Here is a 27,920-nt window from a genome sequence, read left to right on the forward strand (position 1 = left end):
TCTGCAAAGAAGTTTTTCCCCCTAAATCTTTGCAGGCTTTTTTTATTGCTACTCGCACTGATTAAGGTTTTTTAAGCCCTAACCAGGGGATAAATTATCTTAGCACTTCTAAGTGCACTTCTTGGTACACTTCTTGTACTATGAAGGATAATCAATAAAAGTATGTAAGGCAGACTAATCAACAGACAGAATAGATGAGTTTAATACACTGCAGGGTTCATTCAGAAACAGATCTAATATAAATAAATATTTAAAGTACATAATAACAGTTTGACAAATCTGTTACCATCTCCTTTACTGTATACTTGTTGATATGATATTTTACCCTATCAAAGTCTATTTTATTTTAAGTAATTTTATAGTGCCTATAATATTTTGACCAGCAAAACTACAAAAATCACAAACTCTTTATAATAAAGCTACATACTATATTTCTAAGATTTCAGCATATTAAAACCATACTTACTAACAAATGAAGTCTCCCCTAGATATCCTCTGCGTTTCAGGGTTACCTCCAGAACCTTGGAATCCTCATCTATCATGTAGTATTCTTTTTCCAGCGAAATCCAAGCCCAGTTCAAACGAAAAGGTTGGCTCTTCAATCTGTTTCCTCCTAAAATTCAGTTCAATAAATAAATTATTATGTAGTTCATATAATCTGAAAGAATGCTTTCAATATTTGCATATATGATGTATATGACATACAATATGAATAAAACTACTGGTACATGAGTAAGACAATATTTTCTTACTGTAATACAGTACTATGTAAATGTGTTTTATTAGGTTTCACTTTAATTGTGTCTTTTTCATGAGTCAAAAATACAATTGATTATTTTAAAAAGAAGAAAATATAATATGGATTTTCCGTTTCAAAAGAATGAAATTTATCTTTCAAATGCAGATGGACTGCTGATTTTTTTCCTAGTGGGTTTGTTCTTCTACACTGTGCCATGGGTTTGTGATGTGGTGTTTTGTAACCCCAAAGAAGACAGCGAAGTCCACATTCTGAATAGGGAGGATCACTGGTTTGAAGAAGGGATCAAAGAGATCAGCTATGTAAAATTGAACAACAGGTAAGACTGCAACACCACCTATCTCCTTTCTACCTTTCAGCAGTTGCAAGAAGGTTCTACACTCATTTACACTCTAAGACAGAGGTCCCCAAACTACGGCCCGCGGGCTGGATGCGGCCCAATGAGGTCTTTTAACCGGCCCGCGGCAGCTCACAAGATTTTACTGATCAATATAATAAGCTCCGGAATCTCCTGTCCACTCACCGCGGTCGGCTGCTGAGCAAGGAGAAGGTGGAGAGGCAAGGGGGCGGAGAGGAAAGCGGGCCTGCAATTGGCCAATTTATTTCTCGCCTTTAGGGAGAGAAACTGTTGCTGCCCTATGGCAGAGCAGCAACAGTGTACCTCTCTCTTTCTCTCTCTGTTGCTGGCGTGGTGTATGAGAGAGAAAGAGAGAGAGAGAAAAAAGGGGGGAGAGAGAGAAAGAAAGCAAGAGAGAGAGGGAGAAAGGAAGAGGAGAGATAGAAAGGGAGAGAGAGAAAGAGGGAGAGATAGAGAGATACAAAGAGAGATACAAAGAGAGTGAGTGAGAGAAGGAGAGATAAGAGAGAAAGAAAGAGAGGGACAGAGAGAAAGCAAGAGAGGGAGAGAGAGAAAGGGAGAGAGAGAAAGAGAAAGAAAGGTAGAGAGAAAGAGGGAGAGATACAAAGAGAGTGAGTGAGTGAGTGAGAGAAAGAGAAGAGAGAGAAAGAGAGAAAGGGGGAGAGGGAGAGAAAGAGGGATAGAGAGGGAGAGAGAAAGGAAGAGGAGAGATAGAAAGGGAGAGAGAAAGAAAGGGAGAGACAGAGAGAGGGAGAGATACAAAGAGAGTGAGTGAGAGAAAGAGAGAAGAGAAAGCAAGCAAGCAAGAGAGAAATAGAAAGAGAGAAGGACAGAGAGAGAGAAAGAAAGAGGGAGAATAAATATTAAATATTGTATTTGTTCCCATTTTGTTTTTTACTTTAAATAAGGTATGTGCAGTGTGCATAGGGATTTGTTCATACATTTTTTTTATAGTCCGGCCCTCCAAAAGTCCTAGGGACAGTGAACTGGCCCCCTGTGTAAAAAGTTTGGGGACCCCTGCTCTAAGATAATCCCCACTCGGTTAAAGACCTTGGTATACTAATAACAAAAGATTTAAGTGCCAAACCCCACTGCAACAATATAGCCAAGAAGGCTTCAAGAGTTGTAAACCTAATCCTACGTAGCTTCTGCTCCGGCAATCTCACACTACTTACCAGAGCTTACAAAACGTTTGCCAGACCCATCCTCGAATATAGATAATCTGTTTGGAACCCATATCGCATCTCAGACATTAACACTCTTGAAAATGTCCAAAGATACTTCACCAGAAGAGCCCTTCACTTCTCCACTCGAAATAGAATACCCTATGAGACTAGACTTTCAATCCTGGGCCTAGAAAGTTTAGAACTAAGACGCCTTAAACAAGATCTAAGTATTGCCCACAAGATCATATGCTGCAACGTCCTGCCTGTCGGCGACTACTTCAGCTTCAACCACAACAACACAAGAGCACACAACAGATTTAAACTTAATATTAACCGCTCCAAACTTGACTGTAAAAAATATGACTTCATTAACTGAGTTGTCAAATCGTGGAACTCGTTACCCGACTCCATAGTGTCATCCCCAAACCCCCAACACTTTACCCTTAGATTATCTACGGTTGACCTATCCAGATTCCTAAGAGTTCAGTAAGGGGCAAGTACAAGTGTACTATAGTGCCTTCCGTCCCCTGTCCTATTGCTCTCCTATATCTCCTATACCTTTCTTCTATTCCTATATCTCTTCTTCTATTCTTTCATTGATATGTTCTATTACTATACCTTCTTTTCTATTATTTCTTAGATATATTTTACTATGAGTATCTCCTCTATAACCTTCATCATGTATTTTACTATGTGTATGTCAGATATATGCCCACTAAAACACTCATTGTGTATTGGACAAAATAAATCAGTAAGTAAGTACCGTAAGTAAGTAAGTAAGTAAGTAAGTAAGTAAGTAAGTAAGTAAGTAAGTAAGTAAGTAAGTAAGTAAGTAAATTAATTCAGGTAATCCTGAGGATAGGGATAAAATCCCAAGGGGCCTCAATGAGTCACAGCTCACAATCAACCTACAGAGTACGAACAACCAGATGACTTCATAGAATATAAATCATTTTATTCACCACCATCCAATCAAAACTGAAGAAGCTTCCTGGATGAGAAGAAATATGTTCAAAAGAAAAAAAACCTTATGATGATATGAATTAAAATAGTTTTATTCATATCATCATAAATAAAAGAGATTGATATCTATGGTGTCTCTTAATAATTCAGGTCCCACTTCTGTAATCCAAAAGTGCTTTTTGAAGAAAACTGAACTTTCTTATATCTACCCTTTGTAGTTGGATGAGAAAAGAAGCGGCTGCTTTAAAGTCTTGCAAATGGATGTGCACCTATGTTGTCTGAACCATTTTTTGGAATCACATCTGAAATACAATACAGTCCTAAAATGATATTTCTTGTGCTCCCCCCTTTTTTGTCATAGAAACATAGAAACATAGAAGACTGACGGCAGAAAAAGACCTCATGGTCCATCTAGTCTGCCCTTATACTATTTCCTGTATTTTATCTTACAATGGATATATGTTTATCCCAGGCATGTTTAAATTCAGTTACTGTGGATTTACCAACCACATCTGCTGGAAGTTTGTTCCAAGGATCTACTACTCTTTCAGTGAAATAATATTTTCTCACGTTGCTTTTGATCTTTCCCCCAACTAACTTCAGATTGTGTCCCCTTGTTCTTGTGTTCACTTTCCTATTAAAAACACTTCCCTCCTGAACCTTATTTAACCCTTTAACATATTTAAATGTTTCGATCATGTCCCCCTTTTTCCTTCTGTCCTCCAGACTATACAGATTGAGTTCATTAAGTCTTTCCTGATACGTTTTATGCTTAAGACCTTCCACCATTCTTGTAGCCCGTCTTTGGACCCGTTCAATTTTGTCAATCTTTTTGTAGGTGAGGTCTCCAGAACTGAACACATAACTAATCATAACTGAACACATAATTTGTCAGAACTAATTTTAAGATTGCAACTACTGGATCAACATTTACAGCTGTCCAGTTGTCATTTAGCAAGAAAAATATTGAACCCTCCCTGCCATAGAGATGAGACGGAATTGCAAGAAACACATGTTTATCAATAATAGCAATAGCACTTAGACATCAATATTTTATTGATGATGATATGAATGAAACTATTAATAATCTAAACAGATAAAAATGTATCATTAATGTAGGATCATATGGAGTCCACCAGCATTTAGTCATTGATTATCAGAGTCCAGATAAGTTGTATCAGACACATCATCACAGTGGATGATTGCTTAATGCCAGTTCCTCTACAGCAGTGTTTCCCAACCTTGGCAACTTGAAGATATCTGGACTTCAACTCCCAGAATTCCCCAGCCAGCATTTGCTGGCTGAGGAATTCTGGGAGTTGAAGTCCAAATATCTTCAAGTTGCCAAGGTTGGGAAACACTGCTCTACAGTATGTATGTATGTATGTATGTATGTATGTATGTATGTATGTATGTATTTAATAGATTTGTATGCCGCCCCTCTCAGAGCGGCTAACAGCAACAATAAAACAGTGTACAATAGTAATCTAATACTAAAAACGATTAAAAACCCATTAATATAAAAATCAAACATACATACATACATACCATGCATAGAATTGTAAAGGCCTAGGGGGAAAGAGGATCTGAATTCCCCCATGCCTGACGGCAGAGGTGGGTTTTAAGTAGCTTACGAAGGGCAAGGAGGGTGGGGGCAATTCTAATCTCTGGGGGGAGTTGGTTCCAGAGGGCCGGGGCCGCCACAGAGAAGGCTCTTCCCCTGGGTCCTGCCAAGCGACATTGTTTAGTTGACGGGACCCGGAGAAGATCCACTCTGTGGGACCTAACTGGTCGCTGGGATTCGTGCAGCAGAAGGCGGTCCCTGAGATAATCTGGTCCGGTGCCATGAAGGGCTTTATATGTCATAACCAACACTTTGAATTGTGATCGGAAACTGATCGGCAACCAATGCAGACTGCGGAGTGTTGGTGTAACATGGGCATATTTGGGAAATCCCATGATTGCTCTCGCAGTATACTGGAACTGGAGAAGAGATCTTGAAGCTAACCACAAAAGCATTATGAAAACACTGTGAAAGATAACCTATGACACTGTGACATGCAACCAAGGGAACTATAAGCTGAGCTGCTGACAGAACACACTAGTGTCTCTGTGCTATGAAGCTTTGAAGAAACCATCAAACGAAAACTGTGAGGAGTGTCACAGAATAACACCCACAGCTGACACTACAACAGACTTCTGGTGCCCTCATTCTGCTAGCTTCTGCTCCCAGATGGAGAGTGCAGAGTCACCTCTGTGTCCACAGATTATTAACAGAGTGCAAAACAGAGCTTTCTTCAAACCTGAAGGACTACATATAAAACGCATAAAGTAGCTTTAATAAATTGAAAGAAATTTGAGGGTGAGCAGTGTGGACGGGTGGTAGGAAAAGCAAGTAGGATGCTTGGCTGCATAGCTAGAGGTATAACAAGCAGGAAGAGGGAGATTATGATCCCGCTATATAGAGTGCTGGTGAGACCACATTTGGAATCCTGTGTTCAGTTCTGGAGACCTCACCTACAAAAAGATATTGAGAAAATTGAATGGGTCCAAAGACGGGCTACAAGAATGGTGGAAGGTCTTAAGCATAAAACGTATCAGGAAAGACTTCATGAACTCAATCTGTACAGTCTGGAGGACAGAAGGAAAAGGGGGGACATGATCAAAACATTTAAATATGTTAAAGGGTTAAATAAGGTTCAGGAGGGAGGTGTTTTTAATAGGAAAGTGAACACAAGAACAAGGGGACACAATCTGAAGTTAGTTGGGGGAAAGATCAAAAGCAACATGAGAAAATATTATTTTACTGAAAGAGTAGTAGATCCTTGGAACAAACTTCCAGCAGACGTGGTTGGTAAATCCACAGTAACTGAATTTAAACATGCCTGGGATAAACATATATCCATTGTAAGATAAAAATACAGGAAATAGTATAAGGGCAGACTAGATGGACCATGAGGTCTTTTTCTGCCGTCAGTCTTCTATGTTTCTAATTTGTGAAGATCAAGTACAGTGGAACCTCAAGATACGAACCTAATTGGTTCCAGGGGGAGGTTCGTAACACGAAAGGTTCGTAAGACGAAACATTGTTTCCCATTGGAAACAATGTAAAGTCAATTAATCCGTGCAACCAAAAAAAAACCCCGCAAAAAAACCGCTGCCGCCTGGCTGTGACCTTTTAAAACAGCCGCGCGGCTTCCCAGCCGTTTCCCGAAGCCGAACGCCAAACCCAAACTTCCGCGTTTGGCGTTCAGAGGCTGCTAGAAAGCCGCACGGCTGTTTTAAAAGGTGACAGCCGGGCTGGAGGGCTTCCCAGATTCGCCCATGTATCTAGAACACTCCATGGCTTGCATTGGCTGCCGATCAGTTTCCGGTCACAATTCAAAATGTTGGTCATTACCTTTAAAGCCCTACATGGCATTGGACCAGAGTACCTCCGGAACCGCCTGCTACCGCACAAATCCCAGCAGCTGATAAGGTCCCACAGAGTTGGCCTTCTCCAGGTCCTGTCGACTAAACAATGTCATCTGGCGGGCCCCAGGGGAAGAGCCTTCTCTGTGGCGGCCCTGGCCCTCTGGAATCAACTCGCCCCGGAGATTAGAACTGCTCCCACCCTCCTTGTCTTTTGTAAACTACTTAAGACCCACCTATACCGCCAGGCATGGGGGATTTGAGACATCTTTCCCCCAGGCTTATTATAATTTATGTTTGGTATGTATGTGCTGTTTGGTTTTTAATTATGATAGGGTTTTTAGTTTTTTAATATTAGATTTGTGCCATTATAATATTGTTTTTATTGTTGTTGTGAGCTGCCCCGAGTCTTTGGAGAGGGGCGGCATACAAATCTAATAAATTATTATTATTATTATTATTATTATTATTATTATTATTATTATTATTATTATTATTATTATTCCAGGGAGTGGGGGAAGCTGTTTTCACCCTCCCCGGGCATTGAATTATGGATACGGGCACTCATGCATAAACAAAGGCATGCACGCATGCTCTTTCGACACCTAAGAAAAAAAAGGTTCTCCATCACTCTCCTAGAATATGCAGCCTTTAGTTAAGATTACAATAGATGTGAAATTATAAATAGCTATGGTATATACCGGTAAATGAGTGATTTGCGTAACTATTTCTGTAGCCTAATTTATCACATTACTTAAAATTGTTTAAATTCACAGTCACCAGAGAATATTAATATTTTTACATACTTTTTACAACTGGAGATTGAACATATTCCTTTAAATAGGGTTGCATCGTGAAACATGGATTAGAGAGTTTATTTATAATTAATAATAGCAAACTTAGTTACCATAGGCTATAACCATACAGTATATAAATAACAGAGTTCATGCCTTCGTGATTTAAACGCAGGGCACAGGGTTATATTTTTTTAAAGAAATTAATTGACTGAACAAGTTGCAAAGTACACATTTCACCATTTTTTCTACTCAGCCAACATCCCCTCCCTTCAATCACAGGATTGTACTTTGTGCCTTTCAAGAGAATTTGAAATAATTCGTTAGAAAGATATCTGAGTTTTTAAAAAATGTATTACTGTTCATTTAAAAAGTTTCAAGCTGTATCGTATTTTATAATTTTGGTCTCCTATTTCAATATCATACATGCGATTTTTTTAAAGAATGGTTTTGCAACTTATTTTTTAAAGTCTTTTGTTCCATTCCTTTTCTTATTATTGGTACAGCACAAAGAATAAATAATAAACAATAGCAGGAGTCAACTTGAAACTGTTAGATTCATGTGTAAATGAAGAGGCGAGTCTCAGGAATAGTTCAGCACCTTTATTATCTATTAGCAGAAAAAACAATTTATTTATTATTTATTCTATTTTTATGCCGCCCTTCTCCTTAGACTCAGGGCGGCTTACAACATGTTAGCAATAGCACTTTTTTAACAGAGCCAGCATATTGCCCCCACAATCCAGGTCCTCATTTTACCCACCTCGGAAGGATGGAAGGCTGAGTCAACCTTGAGCCGGTGATGAGATTTGAACCGCTGACCTTCAGATCTACAGTCAGCTTCAGTGGCCTGCAGTACAGCACACTACCTGCTGCGCCACCCCGGCTCAATTGCTGCCAACCTGCCTTCCATTGAGGACCTGTATACTGCACGAGTCAAAAAGAGGGCGGGGAAAATATTTACTGACCCCTCACATCCTGGACACAAATTGTTTCAACTCCTACCCTCAAAACGTCGCTACAGAGCACTGCACACCAAGACAACTAGACACAAGAACAGTTTTTTTCCAAACGCCATCACTGTACTAAACAAATACTGTAATTCCCTCAACACTGTCAGACTTTCTACTAAATCTGCACTTCTATTCTACTAGTTTTTCTCATCATTCCTTTCACCCATTTCCTCCCATGTTGACTGTATGACTGTAACTTGTTGCTTATATCCTAAGATTTTTATTAATATTGCTTCTTCATTGCTTATTTGACCCCTATAACAATCATTAAGTGTTATACCACATGATTCTTGACAAATGTATATTTTATTTTATGTACGCTGAGAGCATATGCACCAAGACAAATTCCTTGTGTGTCCAATCACATTTGGCCAATAAAAATTCTATTCTATTCTATTCTTATATCCTAAGATTTTTTATTAATATTGCTTCTTCGTTGCTTATTTGATCCCTATGACAATCATTAAGTGTTGTACCACATGATTCTTGACAAATGTATATTTTATTTTATGTACACCGAGAGCATATGCACCAAGACAAATTCCTTGTGTGTCCAATCACACTTGGCCAATAAAATTCTATTCTATTCTATTCTATTCTATTCTATTCTAATAAGGACTGCCAGCAGGTTGCAGGAAAGCCACTTTTAAGGGCTACCCTAAAACCTGCTAGCCACTGATAGAAGTTTATTTCTCTCGCCTCTAGATTAGCCAATCAGTGGCGTCTATTTAAATTCATAATCCATAGTCAATACGTAAGAGAAAGTGTTAGGTTTAAAGCTCCATCTTCCAAATGACAATGTACAACATGGTATTTGATACTGTGACACATCTAATTCAATTACCTTATGTTTAGACTAGTGTAGCACATAATTACTTAGGGCTGCCCTTGAAAAAAGTCCATAAACCTAATCAAATGCAAAATTATATAGATTAGTTCTAAGCATTTTAAAGATCATGATATACCAGTCTGGAAAAAAATGTTTCCAGTTTGTTTTTAGATATAACTTTTAAAAATCCTGCTCCTTGCTTATTATGCTCTAAGAACTTTAGACACATGTCTGGAATACCAATATATAAACTTGTCCAAATTACCATTCATCAAAACTTTGTTACATGTATCTTTTGTTGATATCCGACAGCTTCCTAAAATCTTTTAGTAGCAGAAAATGTATACAGCCCCTCCTTTAGCTACATAACATCCAGAGGTAAAGCAATATGTACCAAGACAATATAAAATCCACAATCCATTAAAACAGTTCAGTCCAAGAAAAGGAGTGCTACATTCTGTGGTTTCTACTCCTAACCCCAAAACCTTTAACCTTAGACTATCTAAAATTGACCTCTCCCCCTTTCTAAGAGGTCTGTAAGGGGCGTGCATAAGCGCACCACTGTGCCTACCGTCCCTGTCCTATTGTCTTCTTTTGTTACTTTTTATCATTACTTATCTAATGTTTTATTTGTACCAATTATCACCCTATAATTGTTTGACAAAATAAATAAATAAATAAAATAAACATAACAATTTCATACGTCACATGGATATTAGATTTTCTTAACATTCTTGACCTTAACAAGAGGATGATAAGAAACGTTTTATCAGCCTTCTGGAAGACCAAGTGGGTTGGAGCCATCCAAATATTCCATAGGTCAAACAATCTCTGGTCCCACAAGATAGCACTGTTTGATAGAAGGCATCTGAAACATACCCATTCTGTCATATCAGGTCTAAAAGACCGACATTCTCAGACATAGATAGTCTCACAGGTAATCTGTCCCCATTTCATACAAGGTTTTAATGATAATAACCAGCACTTGGAATGCACCTGGAAGCATATTTGCAACAGGTTTTTAGCAGCAGTGGCATAACATATGGATTTTGAACCGCCCAGGCTGTACACACGCAATCATGGGCTTCCCAAGGTATGCCCATGTTACACCAACACTCCGCAGTCTGCATTGGTTGCTGATCAATTTCCGGTCACAATTCAAAGTATTGGTTATGACCTACAAAGCCCTTCATGGCATCAGACCAGAATATCTCCAGGACCGCCTTCTGCCGCACGAATCCCAGCGACCGGTTAGGTCCCACAGAGTTGGCCTTCTCCGGGTCCCGTCGACTAAACAATGTCGTTTGGTGGGACCCAGGAGAAGAGCCTTCTCTGTGGCGGCCCCGACCCTCTGGAACCAGCTCCCCCCAGATATCAGAGTTGCCCCCCCCCTCCTTGCCTTTCGCAAGCTCCTTAAAACCCACCTCTGTCGTCAGGCATGGGGGAATTGAAATTTTCCCTTCCCCCTAGGCTTATAGAATTTATAAATGGTATGCTTGTATGTATGATTGGTTCTTTAAATTGGGGTTTTTAAGATTATTTTTAATATTAGATTTGTTCACATTGTCTTTTTTAATGTTGTCAGCCGCCCCGAGTCTTCGGAGAGGGGCGGCATACAAATCTAATAAATACAAATACAAATACAAATACACATTGTCTGATTCTGTATCAGTTAAAGCTTCTAAGGATGTTAAAGGGCAGCTCCACTTAGAGAATGCTGCAGTAATTTAGCCAGAAAGTATCTAAAGTACGTGTAACAATGAGCAAGAACCTCCTGATCCAAGAATGGAGGCAACTGGGCATGTAAGTATATCAGTGAAAATATTAGGAAGATTAAATTGTTCATCTAATGGTTTTATAGACAGTTAGTAAAGATAACATTGATTCAGAGTCAGTGTGTTTTGCAAGTCTAGCCAGTGCAGGTTATAAACCCTGTGGATGATTTAACAGATTCTGGTGCATTCGATGGAAGGAAATAAATTATGGTGAATATCTGGAGCTCGGGTGTAGGATGAGGGTGAGAGTTCGTTCTCTGAGCTTGCGGCTTGGTTTCCGAACATTTTGTTACCAGGCTAGGAAACATCTTCAGAGTTTAGGGGATGTTAGTGTCAGTGTTCTGTTTATAAAGGTAACAGGTGTGGGCGTGTCAAATGAGAGTCTTGTATATAAATTATTGTTTAGCATTAGGAGAAAGCCTTCTCTGTGGTGGCCCCGGCCCTCTGGAACCAATTTCCCCCAGAGATTAGAATTGCCCCCACCCTCTTCGCCTTTCGTAAGCTCTTAAAAACCCACCTCTGCCATCAGACATGGGGGAACTGAGATATTCTTTCCCCCTAGGCCTTTACAATTTATGCATGGTATGTTTGTTTGTTTGTATGTATGTTTGGTTTTACAAATAAGGGTTTTTTAGCTGTTGTAGTATTGGATTTACATGCTGTTTTTATTAGCCGCCCCGAGTCTGCGCAGAGGGGCGGCATATAAATCCAATAAATAATAATAAAAATAATAAATAATAAAATAATGTAATAATAAAAGAGTAGGGTGGCAAACTGACACGGGTGGTATTTGGATTAAAATTCCCATATACTACAGCCAACAGTGGGCTATAAAAGTAAATTATGATAGTAGTCCAAACATATACCAAGTTGCTTAATGGATTAAAAATATCCTTAGAATAGCATCTAATAATAGTACGAGAAATATCAGGTCTTTGCCTTAGTTTCAGATGTACTGTACTATATTCCAGTAATAACTTTTTATTGTTTTCAACAGAAGGAACTTGTCAAGGCAGTAAGGACAATTTATATTTGAAATGAAATACAGTGGTACCTCATCCTACGAACTTAATTGGTTCCAGAGGAGGTTCGTAAGGTGAAAAGTTCGTAAGATGAAACAATGTTTCCCATAGGAATCAATGTAAAAGCAAATAATGCGTGCAAATCCTTCAGGAAAATCCCAAACTTTAGAAGGGAGGCGAACAGAGGGCAGGGAGGAGCAGCTAAAGGGGGCAGGTGGAAGAAGCAAGGCTAGGCTAAAGGGTGAGTGGGAAGGAAGAAAGGCAAGGGGGGCGCCCCTCCCTTTTCTTTCTTCAAAAGACACCGTTTCAGTGCCTTTGCAAGCACGTTGTTCTCTGCAAAAAATTTCCTCCCCCAAGCTGCCCCTCCCTCCTCCCTTTTTTTCTTAAAAAGACACCCTTTCAGTGCCTTTGCAAGCACGTTGTTCTCTGCAAAAAATTTCCTTCCCCAAGCTGCCCCTCCCTCCTCCCTTTTCTTTCTTAAAAAGACACCCTTTCAGTGCCTTTGCAAGCACGTTGTTCTCTGCAAAAAATTTCCTTCCCCAAGCTGCCCCTCCCTCCTCCCTTTTCTTTCTTAAAAAGACACCCTTTCATTGCCTTTGCAAGCACGTTGTTCTCTGCAAAAATTTTCCTCCCCCAAGCTGCCCCTCCCTCCTCCCTTTTCTTTCTTAAAAAGACACCGTTTCAGTGCCTTTGCAAGCACGTTGTTCTCTGCAAAATTTTTCCTTCCCCAAGCTGCCCCTCCCTTTTCTTTCTTCAAAAAAGGGGGGGGGAAGAAACCCCTTCATCCCAGCAGCAGCTGCTTGGGTTTGTAAGGTGAAAATAGTTCGGAAGAAGAGGCAAAAAAATCTTAAACACCGGGTTCGTATCTTGAAAAGTTCATTAGAAGAGGCGTTCGTAAGATGAGGTACCACTGTATTTCAAAGTAAGACATTTACTTCTACTGTTCACTGGTAGGCACAAAAAACCTGGAACAGGTCCAAGATTTGTGCTTCACCAGACAGAGTCAATAGCAGAGAGTCTAAGAGCAAAACATTGAAAAGGGACCAGGAAAGATCAGCACACTGTGACAAAGTGACTTTGATCATTTAAGAAAAGGCTAACTTTTTTAATGGAAGGGTTTTGAATTTGAATGATTTGCTGGGGAAGGTTCCAATTTAAAAGTGTTGACAGACCAGGACAAATAGATGGTATGGCCCAACTATCTATCTATCTATCTATCTATCTATCTATCTATCTATCTATCTATCTATCTATCTATCTATCTATTTTGTCCAATACACAATGCGGGTTTTAGTGGGTATATATCTATATACACATAGTAAAATACATGATGAAGGTTATAGAGGAGATACTCATAGTAAAATATATCTAAGAAATAATAGAAAAGAAGATATAGTAATAGAACGTATCAATGAAAGAATAGAAGAAGAGATATAGGAATAGAAGAAAGGTATAGGAGATATAGGAGAGCAATAGGACAGGGGACGGAAGGCACTCTAGTGCACTTGTATTCGCCCCTTACTGACCTCTTAGGAATCTGGATAGGTCAACCGTAGATAATCTAAGGGTAAAGTGTTGGGGGTTTGGGGATGACACTATGGAGTCCGGTAATGAGTTCCACGCTTCGACAACTCAATTATTGAAGTCATATTTTTTACAGTCAAGTTTGGAGCGGTTAATATTAAGTTTAAATCTGTTGTGTGCTTTTGTGTTGTTGTGGTTGAAACTGAAGTAGTCGCCAATGGGCAGGACGTTGCAGCATATGATCTTGTGGGCAATACTTAGATCTTGTTTAAGGCGTCTTAGTTCTAAACTTTCCAGGCCCAGGATTGAAAGTCTAGTCTCATAGGGCATTCTATTTCGAGTGGAGGAGTGAAGGGCTCTTCTGGTGAAGTATCTTTGGACATTTTCAAGGGTGTTAATGTCTGAGATGTGATATGGGTTCCAAACAGATGAGCTGTATTCGAGGGTGGGTCTGGCAAAAGTTTTGTAAGCTCTGGTAAGTAGTGTGAGATTGCCAGAGCAGAAGCTATGTAGGATTAGGTTTACAACTCTTGAAGCCTTCTTGGCTATATTGTTGCAGTGGGCTTTGGCACTTAAATCTTTTGTTATTAGTATACAAAGGTCTTTAACCGAGTGGGGATTATCTGTGATAATTTGATTATTCAGTTCGTATTTGGAGTTCAGATTCAGATTTAACTTAATATACATTTAGTTTGAGCCCAATTAATATGATTATTTTCATGCCTATTTAATAGTTCTTTGTCTTCTGTCAAATTAAAAAGAAAAAATGCTGTTAAAGGGGCATTGAGAGCCACACCCAACATTTTGGGAGTCATATATAAACCTGGGGCTGCAGCTTGAGGATTGCATCTATATAAGGTGAAGCAATCTGTCCATTTACAGACATCCTTAATTGTAGATGATCTTCTTCTCTGACTTGCAATCCTTCATCAGTCAGATAGAAACATAGAAGACTGACGGCAGAAAAAGACCTCATGGTCCATCTAGTCTGCCCTTATGCTATTTCCTGTATTTTATCTTACAATGGATATATGTTTATCCCAGGCATGTTTAAATTCAGTTACTGTGGATTTACCAACCACGTCTGCTGGAAGTTTGTTCCAAGGATCTACTACTCTTTCAGTGAAATCATATTTTCTCACATTGCTTTTGATCTTTCCCCCAACTAACTTCAGATTGTGTCCCCTTGTTCTTGTGTTCACTTTCCTATTAAAAACACTTCCCTCCTGAACCTTATTTAACCCTTTAACATATTTAAATGTTTCAATCATGTCCCCCCTTTTCCTTCTGTCCTCCAGACTATACAGATTGAGTTCATTAAGTCTTTCCTGATACGTTTTATGCTTAAGACCTTCCACCATTCTTGTAGCCCGTCTTTGGACCCATTCAATTTTGTCAATATCTTTTTGTAGGTGAAGTCTCCAGAACTGAACACAGTATTCCAAATGTGGTCTCACCAGTGCTCTATATAAGGGGATCACAATCTCCCTCTTCCTGCTTGTTATACCTCTAACTATGCAGCCAAGCATCCTACTTGCTTTTCCTACTGCCCGACCACACTGCTCACCCATTTTGAGAAATCACTACCCCTAAATCCTTCTCTTCTGAAGTTTTTGCTAACATATTATGGCACCCTTCATGGCCCTGGACCAGAATATCTCCTAGACCGCTTGCTGCCACACGAATCCCATCGACCGATTAGGTCCCACAGTGTGGGCCTTCTCCGGGTCCCGTCAACTAAACAATGTCGGTTGGCGGGCCCCAGAGCCTTCTCTGTGGCGGCCCCGGCCCTCTGGAACCAACTCCCCCCGGAGATTAGAACTGCCCCTACTCTCCTTGCCTTTCGTAAGCTCCTTAAGACCCATCTTTGTCGTCAGGCATGGGGAAACTGAGACATCTCCCCCGGGCATTTACAGTTTATGAATGGTATGTCTGTATGTATGTTTGCTTAGAAAATGGGTTTTTTAAAATATTTCTAAATAGTAATTTAGATTTGTTGTAAATTGTTTTCACTTTGCTGTGAGCCGCCCCGAGTCTGCGGAGAGGGGCGGCATACAAATCTAAATAATAAATAAATAAAAAATAAATAAATTATGTGCGGATGGAGACAATTACCCTCGCGGTTGTAAAAATGCTTTGTTCCCAATCCTTGAACCTCCTTTACAGGTCCACAGCCCTTAGTTCAGAACTCAGGCACAAGGAAACACAGGTCATCTGTCTTACACAGAGATAATTAACATTCCAATGATATACCCAGGGCCTCCCCTATACTACTTCTGTTTTTCATCTGTGATACACACTTCACCAGTTGAGAACCATTGATGCAGATCACTAGCTGGAAACAACAGTTCAAGGGCTTCAAATTGGCAGTTTTCCCAGCTGTACAGGGTGATGCCAAGAGCTCAGGATTTAACTCTTTTGGCCCCGTCCCCAAATTATTATTCTGATTGACAGCGAGCCTTGGGCACGAGTCTTCTTCCTCATGCATATCCATCTGTCTGTTGCCAATAAATAATGCAGGGGTTTGCAAATCATGTAAATCTAAGCTATAGTGTTTTCCCCAAAATGGGTGTATTCCTATTAATTGTAGCATAGAGGAGGTGGTTGCTATGCCAGCTTGACAAATGCAATATTTCACACCTTAAGCAGACGTCATAATTATTGGCAGAACAATAATGTAAAAGTTATGGCAGAATGTTAATGGTTACATAAATAAATAAGAATAAGAAGACCATAGCACTATAATTATCCTTCAGCAATATGCTGTGAAACTTAATTGTTTGGAAATATGTAAGCATGTTACATTAAGGAAGGAAAGTTTTGATTGCAGCAAAGCCTCACGGCTTCATGCTGAGGCAATTGTGTTCTTATTTATTTATTTATTTAATTATTATTATTATTATTATTATTATTTATTAGATTTGTATGCCGCCCCTCTCCGAAGATTCGGGGCGGCTAACAACAATATACAAAGACAATGTAAACAAATCTAATATTAAAAGCAATCTTTAAAAAACCACTCATACATACAAGCATACCATGTATAAATTCTATAAGCCTAGGGGTAAGAGAAATTTCAATTCCCCCAAACTTCAGAAGAGAAGGATTTAGTGGGTTTTAAGGAGCTTGCGAAAGGCAAGGAGGGTGGGGGCAACTCTGATATCTGGGGGGAGCTGGTTCCAGAGGGTTCGGGCCGCCACAGAGAAGGCTCTTCTGCTGGGTCCCACCAAACGACATTGCTTAGTCGACGGGACCCGGAGAAGGCCAACTCTGTGGGACCTAACCGGTCGCTGGGATTCGTGCGGCAGAAGGCGGTCCCGGAGATATTCTGGTCCGATGCCATGAAGGTCTTTATAGGTCTTTATAGTTCTTGCTCTGCCTCTTTGAGAGCTTGCCAAGTTATCTGCACAAGGGTGTCTACCCATATGAGTCTTCTCCTGGGTTTATACTTCTCCGAGACTCTTCTCATCCTGCTTACAATCTTTTTGAACTGTTGCCATCTGGCAGAAGATACAGAGCAATTAAAACTCGGACCACACTTTTCCAGAATAGTTTTTATCCCAGAGCCATATTCGCACTTAACAATGAACTAAAGGGCCACCATCAGTGAGCTGTTGAACAGTATTACAGTGTTCCCTCGCTTTTCGCGGGGGATGCGTTCCGAGATCGCCCGCGAAAGTCCAATTTCCGCGAAGTAGAGATGCGGAAGTAAGTACACTATTTTTGGCTATGAATAGTATCACAAGCCTTCCCTTAACACTTTAAACCCCTAAATTGCAATTTTCTGTTCCCTTAGCAACCATTCAGATTATTACTCACCATGTTTATTTATTAAAGTTTATTAAACAAATATTTATTAAAGGCAGACGAAAGTTTGGCTATGACATATGACATCATCGGCTGGGAAAAATCGTGGTATAGGGAAAAAACCCGCAAAGTATTTTTTAATTAATATTTTTGAAAAACCGTGGTATAGACTTTCTGCGAAGTTCGAACCCGTGAAAATCGAGGGAACACTGTTGTGTCGATGTTTGTGTGGTCCATGGTGGGGAATCTGTGGTGGGTGAGGCCTGGTTTTGTTTTGTTTTTTGGATTGTTATGTGTGTTTGGACTGGTCTCTGGGCATCATGTGACTTTCATTGTATGTGTATACTGTGTATACACATACAATGATAATAAAGTATTTATTTTGATTTACTGTGATGTGCCAGTGCCTGGAGGCTGTTGAGGTCTGGATGGGTGTCAACAGGCTCAAACTCAACCCTGACAAGACGGAGTGGCTGTGGGTTTTGCCTCCCAAGGACAATTCCATCTGTCCGTCCATCCCCCTGTGGGGTGGATTATTGACCCCCTCAGAGAGGGTCCGCAACTTGGGCGTCCTCCTCGATCCATAGCTAACATTAGAGCACCATCTTTCAGCTGTGGCAAGGAGGGCGTTTGCCCAGGTTTGCCTGGTGCACAAGTTGCGGCCCTATTTGGACCGGGAGTCACTGCTCACAGTCACTCATGCCCTCATCACCTCAAGGTTTGACTACTGCAACACTCTCTACATGGGGCTACCTTTGAAGAGTGTTCGCAAACTTCAGATCGTGCAGAATGTGGCTGCGAGAGCAATCGTGGGCCTCCCCAGATATGCCCATGTCTCAACAACACTCCGCGGCCTGCACTGGCTGCCGATCAATTTCCGGTCACAATTCAAAGTGTTAGTTATGACCTACAAATCCCTACATGGCATCCGACCAGAATACCTCTGAGACCACCTTCTGCCGCATGGATCCCAGCGGCCGATTAGGTCCCAAAGAGTTTGCCTTCTCCGGGTCCCATTGACTAAACAATGTCGTCTGGCGAGATCCAGGGGTAGAGCCTTCTCTGTGGCGGCCCCAGCCCTCTGGAACCAACTCCCCCCAGAGATTAGGACTACCCCCACCCTCCTCGCCTTTCATAAGTTATTAAAAACTCATCTTTGTCGCCAGGCATGGGGAAACTAACACACACACCAATTGTCAAGGCTGGTGTATGGTTTGATTGGTTGTGTGATTATTTTATTTTATTATAAGGGTTTTAAATTGCATTTTAAAATTGGATTTGTACACTGTTTATGCTGTTGTGAGCCGCCCCGAGTCCTCGGAGAGGGGTGGCATACAAATCTAATAAATTATTATTATTAATTATTAATGGATGAGCAGATGACATGGTAGGCTTGAAACAAGCATGGGCCTTTGAAAAGCAGTTCAATTGTCCAAACAATTCAAAGAATGGTGCTTTCTTTGTGGCATTGACATGAACAAAGTTTCTGAAGCCTATTAAACTAAGATAATTTTAACCTTGGGACAGATAGAGAAGCTTTTCTTTCCTATTTTATGTACATAGTTCTCAGTCAGGATGTCTACCAAAATACTTAGATCAGTGAAAAGAATTAGAGAGTCAAATGAATATCTACCTTATAATTAATTTTGACTAATAGAAACATAGAAACATAGAAGACTGACGGCAGAAAAAGACCTCATGGTCCATCTAGTCTGCCCTTATACTATTTCCTGTATTTTATCTTACAATGGATATATGTTTATCCCAGGCATGTTTCAATTCCGTTACTGTGGATTTATCAACCACGTCTGCTGGAAGTTTGTTCCAAGGATCTACTACTCTTTCAGTAAAATAATATTTTCTCATGTTGCTTTTGATCTTTCCCCCAACTAACTTCAGATTGTGTCCCCTTGTTCTTGTGTTCACTTTCCTATTAAAAACACTTCCCTCCTGAACCTTATTTAACCCTTCAACATATTTAAATGTTTCGATCATGTCCCCCCTTTTCCTTCTGTCCTCCAGACTATACAGATTGAGTTCATGAAGTCTTTCCTGATACGTTTTATGCTTGAGACCTTCCACCATTCTTAACATTCTATAACATTCTTCCCTGAAAACATCCTGTAATCATGCAATTAAATCAAGATTTCAAGGTGGGTTCCCACAGGAATGAGAATGATTTCTATTTCCCTAGAAGAGTAAGATATTTCTTAATTGGTGTCTGAACCTGAATACTGAAAATCAAAAATATTACAATACTTAAACTTCCTTGCATCGCAGGTAGGATCCTTTTACTCCTTGAAAATATTGTGTTAATGGCATTGGATTATTTATCCTTGAACATGTCATTCAGTGTCATGACAAGGAGTCTAGTGACACAGTTTGTTTTTGTTTAATGTTGGTTTGGAACCACGGGGTATATACCATTTACTCCTTAGGAGAAGGCTGCATAGCTGGGAATTGAACAATTCAGATTTAAAATAATGGGAAAGCCAGATTCATTTAACAACCAGAATATCTCCGGGACCGCCTTCTGCCGCACGAATCCCAGCGACCAGTTAGGTCCCACAGAGTTGGCCTTCTCCGGGTCCCGTCCACTAAGCAATGTCGTCTGGAGGGACCCAGGAGAAGAGCCTTCTCTGTGGCGGCCCCGACCATGTGGAACCACTTCCCCCCAGATATCAGAGTTGCCCCCACCCTCCTTGCCTTTCGCAAGCTCCTTAAAACCCACCTCTGTCGTCAGGCATGGGGGAATTGAAATTTTCCCTTCCCCCTAGGCTTAGAGAATTTATACATGGTGTGCTTGTATGTATGAGTGGTTATTTAAATTGGGGGTTTTTAGATTATTTTTAATATTAGATTTGTTTATATTGTCTTTTTATATTGTTGTTAGCCGCCCCGAGTCTTCGGAGAGGGGCGGCATACAAATCTAATAAATAATAATAATAATAATAATAATAATAATAATAATAATAATAACAACAACAACTGATCAACTGAATACATCTTTTGGGATGTCTCCAACTTTTAGTTATTGCTGTATTGGCCTATTTTGTGCCTAATTTTCTGCCTTATGGGGCAAGTGTTTCTTATAATTATGGCGAGCAAAACATGTTACCTAATAGCTAAAATGTTGCTGAAATTGTTTTGAAAAATCAGACATGAATGTAACTACTGTAAACTATCTTTCTGTGAAAGTCTGTTATGTGAATTATAGCAAAGTATTTTATTTCTTATACATGACTGAAGGTTATATAACAAAAGGAGATTAGTTCATCTTTGTTTATAGTTCTGTTAAGTCGGCCTATAAAACTACTTTCCTTATAAGGCTTACATTTTGGAAACTGTTTTCATTGCTTACAATGCACTTATTCCAACATACTTTACAACTCTTTAAATGTAAACAAAATAAAAAATACATTAAAAATTTAAGTTAATAGATTTTCAAAAGATGACAGATCTTTTTTGTTCCCGGTTTTTTTAATGATAGAAATGCTATATCAGTTCCTACAAAACTCTGCTAATTTACTTAATAGAACGATGCAACACTAATTATTATGCCAATTAATTCTCGATTTACAACCACAAATGAGTTCAAAATTTCCGCTGTGAAGTGAGACATTTATTGAGTGAGTTTTACCCCATTTTATGCCCCTCTTGCCACAGTTGTTAAGTGAATTCATAGAAACATAGAAACATAGAAGTCTGACGGCAGAAAAAGACCTCATGGTCCATCTAGTCTGCCCTTATACTATTTTCTGTATTTTATCTTAGGATGGATATATGTTTATCCCAGGCATGTTTAAATTCAGTTACTGTGGATTTATCTACCACATCTGCTGGAAGTTTGTTCCAAGGATCTACTACTCTTTCAGTAAAATAATATTTTCTCATGTTGCTTTTGATCTTTCCCCCAACTAACTTCAGATTGTGTCCCCTTGTTCTTGTGTTCACTTTCCTATTAAAAACACTTCCCTCCTGGACCTTATTTAACCCTTTAATATATTTAAATGTTTCGATCATGTCCCCCCCTTTTCCTTCTGTCCTCCAGACTATACAGATTGAGTTCATTAAGTCTTTCCTGATACGTTTTATGCTTAAGACCTTCCACCATTCTTGTAGCCCGTCTTTGGACCCGTTCAATTTTGTCAATATCTTTTTGTAGGTGAGGTCTCCAGAACTGAACACAGTATTCCAAATGTGGTCTCACCATCATTCTATATAGTGGGATCATAATCTCCCTCTTCCTGCTTGTTATACCTCTAGCTATGCAGCCAAGCATCCTACTTGCTTTCCCTACCGCCTGACTGCACTGTTCACCCATTTTGAGACTGTCAGAAATCACTACCCCTAAATCCTTTTCTTTTGAAGTATTTGCCAACACTGAACTGCCAATACAATACTCAGATTGAGGATTCCTTTTCCCCAAGTGCATTATTTTACATTTGGAAACATTAAACTGCAGTTTCCATTGCTTAGACCATTTATCTAGTAAAGCTAAATCATTTACCATATTACAGACGCCTCCAGGAATATCAACCCTATTGCACACTTTAGAGTCATCGGCAAATAGGCAAACCTTCCCTACCAAACCTTCCCCTATGTCACTCACAAATATATTAAAAAGAATAGGACCCAGAACAGATCCTTGTGGCACACCGCTTGTAACCTGACTCTGCTCAGAATACTCGCCATTAACAATAACTCTCTGATGTCTACGCTTCAGCCAGCTGCAAATCCATTGAACTATCCAGGGATTAAGTCCAATCTTCACTAATTTATCTATCAGCTCTTTATGTGGAACCGTATCAAAGGCTTTGCTGAAGTCCAGGTAGGCAATATCCACGGCACCACCTTCATCCAACACCTTTGTGACATAGTCAAAGAAATCAATGAGATTAGTCTGACATGATTTGCCTTCAGTAAAGCCATGCTGATTTGGGTCTAATAAGTTATTGTTTTTTAGGTGCTGATTTATCCTCTTTTTGAGTAGAGTCTCCATCATTTTAACTACAACTGATGTCAAGCTAACTGGCCTGTAGTTGATCAGTTAGTAACCTGGTTGTTTATTTGACCCGTATGACAATCATTACGTGTTGTACCACATAATTCTTGACAAATGTATCTTTTTCTTTTATGTACGCTGAGAGCATATGCACCAAGACAAATTCCTTGTGTGTCCAATCACACTTGGCCAATAAAATTCTATTCTATTCTATTCTATTCTAAATGAATCTTCCCCATTGACTGCTTTTCAGAAAGTCACAAAATGATCACATGATCTTGGAAGACATCAATGGTCATAAGTAGGAACCAGCTGCCAAGCATCTGAAATTTGATCACATGGCCTGTAAATTTAATCACATGACTTAAAATTTGATCACATGACCTGCAAAGGTCATAATGTGAAAAATGTCAGAAGTTGCTTTTTTCAATGCCATTGTAATTATGAACGGTCACTAAACAAACTATTGGACTACCTGTACAGTGGTACCTCTGCCTAAGAACGCCTCTACTTATGAACTGTTCTAGATAAGAAACGGGTGTCCAAGATTTTTTTGCCTCTTCTCAAGAACCATTTTCTACTTACAAACCTGAGCCTCTGAAACTGTAACCGGAAAATGCGGGGAGAAGCCTCCGTGGGGCCTCTCTAGGAATCTCCTGGGAGGGAACAGGGCATCCACCCTCCCTGAGGTTTCCCCAATCACACACATTATTTGCTTTTACATTGATTCCTATGGGGAAAATGGCTTCTTCTTACAAACTTTTCTACTTGAGATCTTCATCACGGAATGAATTAAGTTTGTAAGCAGAGGTACCACTGTATTTTGCTATTTATTGGAAGACTTTTTTATACATTTCAGGTTTTTTAAATCAATGTTTATGACAATATATAAACCAACTTATAAAATACAATAAATTGAATCAATAAAAGAGCTAGACCTGATGTCCTATTGTTCTGGTTTGTAAATATAATTAGCAGTATTTTAGGTTAATTCTAGGACACAGTTAAGCTTGCCAAATAATGGCTTCAGGACCCAGAAAACTACATTTATATACTTTTCATATCCCTGGAATACCCAAAACTGATTTGTTTGAGTAATAGTTATTATTGATAGAGGAAATATTCTATAATTCTATATAGAATGTTATAACATTTATAAAATGCAGTAAAGCAAATAAAATAATTTGTTCATCCTCTAATGAAGATTTCCTTCAGAGCAAAGATGGTTGTCAGAAAAAGAAAAAAAAATAGCTATTCCGTTCTTTGCCTTATGAAATAAATCATTCTATCTAGTGTTTTATTTCACCCACTGGAGCAGAAGCTTAGTAATATTTTACATCCATTTTGTCTTGGCTTGGGTTCAGTACTTTCCTCTCATTGTTATTGATAAGAAAGCATGTTACAAGCCATTTATACTATCACAATGTTATTGATGACTGTTCTAGAAACATTTTTAAAAGGTGGATTCCTTCCAAATTGTAAAAGGATCAAAGGTTTTAAGATGCCACCTGCTGGATAGGACATAGAAATTATCTGATTGATCAAAGAAAATCTTATTTCTTACCATCTAGTACATTTCATAGAGCAATACCATATAAGCTCACCTTCTGTTTCTAAGCGTTCCCATTAAATCTGGGTTTAGCAAAAGAACACGTACATTTGCCAAAGTCTGCTCATTCAGGTATAAGACAACCACCTGGCTGTCCTGCTGTCCCAGCCTTATTTTATTTATTTATTTATTGGATTTGTATGCCGCCCCTCTCCGAAGACTCGGGGCGGCTAACAGCAACAATAAAACAGTGTACAATAGTAATCTAATACTAAAAACGATTAAAAAACCCATTAATATAAAAAAAACCAAACATACATACATACATACCATGCATGGAATTGTAAAGGCCTAGGGGGAAAGAGGATCTCAATTCCCCCATGCCTGACGGCAGAGGTGGGTTTTAAGTAGCTTGCGAAAGGCAAGGAGGGTAGGGGCAATTCTAATCTTCAGGGGGAGTTGGTTCCAGAGGGCTGGGGCCGCCCAGAGAAGGCTCTTCCCCTGGGTCCTGCCAAGCGACATTGTTTAGTTGACGGGACCCGGAGAAGATCCACTCTGTGGGACCTAACTGGTCGCTGGGATTCGTGCAGCATTATTTAGGTATTTGCTCATAACATTGGTCACTTAATGCAGCAGGGGTGTCAAACTGGTGGCCCGCAGGCCAGATGCGTCACTTGTACACAGTGAAGGACTACCAAAATTGTTACTAACCACACTGTGGCTCATACAGGACACCCTGGATTTTCTTTCAACATCTTTCAGTGCAAATTGGGTGCTCTGGGATGGAGCTCCATTTTCGCTATCCCACTGCATTCCCCCCCTTGTCTGGGCAGTAGCCCACCCCTGCTTGTACACCCCAGCCTCACATGACGGCGATGTGATGCCGTGAGTTTGACACCCCTGCTCTAATGAAATAGAAGCCACAGCAGCACATCTAGCTCCAATGCCACAGCTACAGAGGTGGTGTTTGTCTCATTGATGTGATAAATCACATACAGAAATCAGGCACTTTGGAACTTTAAGGAAAACTCCATGCAGGTTCTTTAAATATTTTTCTTTCATTTATTTCTAATCACTGTTTACTACTGGAGAAAACAATACATAAACTATTTCTTTCTGTTTATTCATTTCCCAAGTTTCTTCCCAGTAGTACTGTAGATTGTATACACAAATACTGTATACATGTATTAATTAACTAAATAAATAAATGAAGATCTCTGCTTCACTTATCCCATATTTTGCATTATTAGAAGAATTACTACACAGGATATTATTATAATTCATTATTTCAAGTCTCCCTGTGACATCTTTCAAAAGCTAAATGTATTCCCCTGGTTACTCAATTTCTATTCTACAAGATTTATGTTTGCGCATTAATTATTATATACCTATGCAATACACAAATACAGAAATGCATTATCTATTGTAATTAGAAATAATGCACTGAGGCCATTCCCTTCCTGCTCTGCCAATAAACTCGAACATCATATTGCATTTAGTCATACAGCTCTTAAAACCAATGATCTCCTATTAACATCTTCAGTGTCACATTATCTACTACCCTCATTAATTTCAGACCCATTAAGAAACTTCTGATGAATGCATGTGTCTTCATTCTATATAACCTCAGCTATTAGCTTTTCATCTTTGGTACATGATTGTACCTTATGAAATAAATCACTGTTTATTCCAGAGATAGTGCCACTGTTACTAAGTCCATATACTATATGCATAAAAACCATATTCATGTATTACTATTATTATTATTATTATTATTATTATTATTATTATTATTATTAATTAGATTTGTATGCCGCTCCTTTCTGAAGACTCTTCGGTATCTTTAGTACATATGAATTTCAAACAAGTTAGTGAATAATGTTTGCTTAGCAAAGATTCAGCATCAATTTCAAACAGTTACTGTCTCATATAGTTTTTAGAAAACACAATCATATATAGAATATATTTTGGAATGTAAGTAGGTGCCACATTTTTGTTCTTCTTTTTTTTTTAAATATTGAGTATAATGCATTTTCCAAATAAGAAATTTCAAGCACAATTAATATTTCATTGTACATTGTATCATAAGAATATTTTTGTCTGAAGGCAAAATTATCAAAGCATGTGACTTAGGATCATTATTATCATTAAAGAGTTTACTGATAATCAGAAAAAAAATAGCTCACAATAATGTTTTTTAAAAAAATACTGTATGCAGTATATACACTGCTCAAAAAAATAAACGGAACACTTAAAAAACAGAATATAACTCCAAGTCAATCAAACTTCTGTGAAATCAAACTGTCCACTTAGGAAGCAACACTGACTGACAATTTCACATTGCTGTTGTGCACACTCAACTTTGTACAGAACAAAGTATTCAATGAGAATATTTCATTCATTCAGATCTAGGATGTGTTATTTGAGTGTTCCCTTCATTTTTTTGAGCAGTATATTTTATCACAACCTTATGTATGTTTAAATGAAAGGAAATCCTACTGGAGCTAAATAAAATCAATCCTTGCTGTGGGTAGGACTGGAGACTTGTTTGCATGATGAATGTGATACATCTCAAATTATCCCGCTAATGGATATTAAAGGCTAAAGTGGGAACAGAATGGAGAACAAAATAAGACTTTGGGCTATTCTAACTTAGCTCTTCCCATGTTATATGTACATATCATGCAGTATTCCATGACCTGGCTACCTTCCAACTCTATGGATGTCAACTCCCAGAATTCCTCAGCCAGTTCCACCATTCCACGGTGGAACATTCTGGAAAGTGGTCTAGTTGTGGGTTGACTACTCTTATATTGTCTGGTATAGCCAAATACAGATTAAAATGCTAAACAATTAGATAATCAGAACTGCAGAAAAAGCAATTGCTGCCAACCTGCCTTCCATTGAGGACCTGTATACTGCACGAGTCAAAAAGAGGGCGGGAAAAATATTTACTGACCCCTCACATCCTGGACACAAAATGGTTCAACTCCTACCCTCAAAACGTCACTACAGAGCACTGCACACCAAGACAACTAGACACAAGAACAGTTTTTTTCCGAACGCCATCACTCTGCTAAACAAATAATTCCCTCAACACTGTCAGACTTTCTACTAAATCTGCACTTCTATTCTACTACCGTGTTTCCCCGAAAGTAAGACAGTGTCTTACTTTCTTTTTACCCCCAAAAGCCCCACTACGTCTTACTTTCGGGGTATGTCTTACATTGGAAAGGAGGCGGGCGAAGGAGGGCGCAGCTCCGGCCGCTCGCCTCGGAGCCGGTCGGCCTCGCTGGCCGCTTGCAGCCGAGCCACCGGTGCCACCGCCTCTTCCCCTGCCGAGGCTCGGCTGCAAGCGGCCAGCGAGGCCGACCGGCTCCGAGGCGAGCGGCCGGAGCTGCGCCCTCCTTCACCCGCCTCCTTTCCGGCAGCTCCCCGCGCGCCCCTCGCCTTTGGCGCGCGGCGCCACCCGCCTCTTCCCCTGCCGAGGCTCGGCTGCAAGCGGCCAGCGAGGCAGGGGAAGAGGCGGTGGTGCCGCGGCGAGGCGAAGGGCGCGCGGGGAGCTGCCGGAAAGGAGGCGGGCGAAGGAGGGCGCAGCTCCGGCCGCTCGCCTCGGAGCCGGTCGGCCTCACTGGCCGCTTGCAGCCGAGCCACCGGCGCCACTGCCTCTTCCCCTGCCGAGGCTCAGCTGCAAGCGGCCATCGAGGCCGACCGGCTCCGAGGCGAGCGGCCAGAGCTGCGCCCTCCTTCGCCCGCCTCCTTTCCGGCAGCTCCCAGCGCGCCCCTCGCCTTCATCGCGCGGCGCCACCGCCTCTTCCCCTGCCGAGGCTCGGCTGCAAGCGGCCAGCGAGGCAGGGGAAGAGGCGGTGGCGCCACGGCGAGGTGAAGGGCGCACGGGGAGCTGCCGGAAAGGAGGCGGGCAAAGGAGGGCGCAGCTCCGGCCGTTC

At 40.1% G+C, this 27,920-nt stretch overlaps 1 protein-coding gene across 1 annotated transcript in view; it reads right to left on the reverse strand.

Moving 5' to 3' along the window:
- FREM3 (FRAS1 related extracellular matrix 3) overlaps positions 1–27,920 on the reverse strand; it is a 93,931-nt gene that overhangs the window by 54,866 nt on the left and 11,145 nt on the right. Inside the window, exon 3 of the mRNA XM_070757762.1 lies at positions 467–613. Within this exon, the coding sequence (XP_070613863.1) occupies positions 467–613 (147 nt within the window). The remainder of the gene's footprint in view (positions 1–466; positions 614–27,920) is intronic.

The sequence above is a fragment of the Erythrolamprus reginae genome, chromosome 7, assembly GCF_031021105.1.
Source record: "Erythrolamprus reginae isolate rEryReg1 chromosome 7, rEryReg1.hap1, whole genome shotgun sequence".
In the NCBI taxonomy this organism is placed as follows: Eukaryota; Metazoa; Chordata; class Lepidosauria; order Squamata; family Dipsadidae; genus Erythrolamprus; species Erythrolamprus reginae.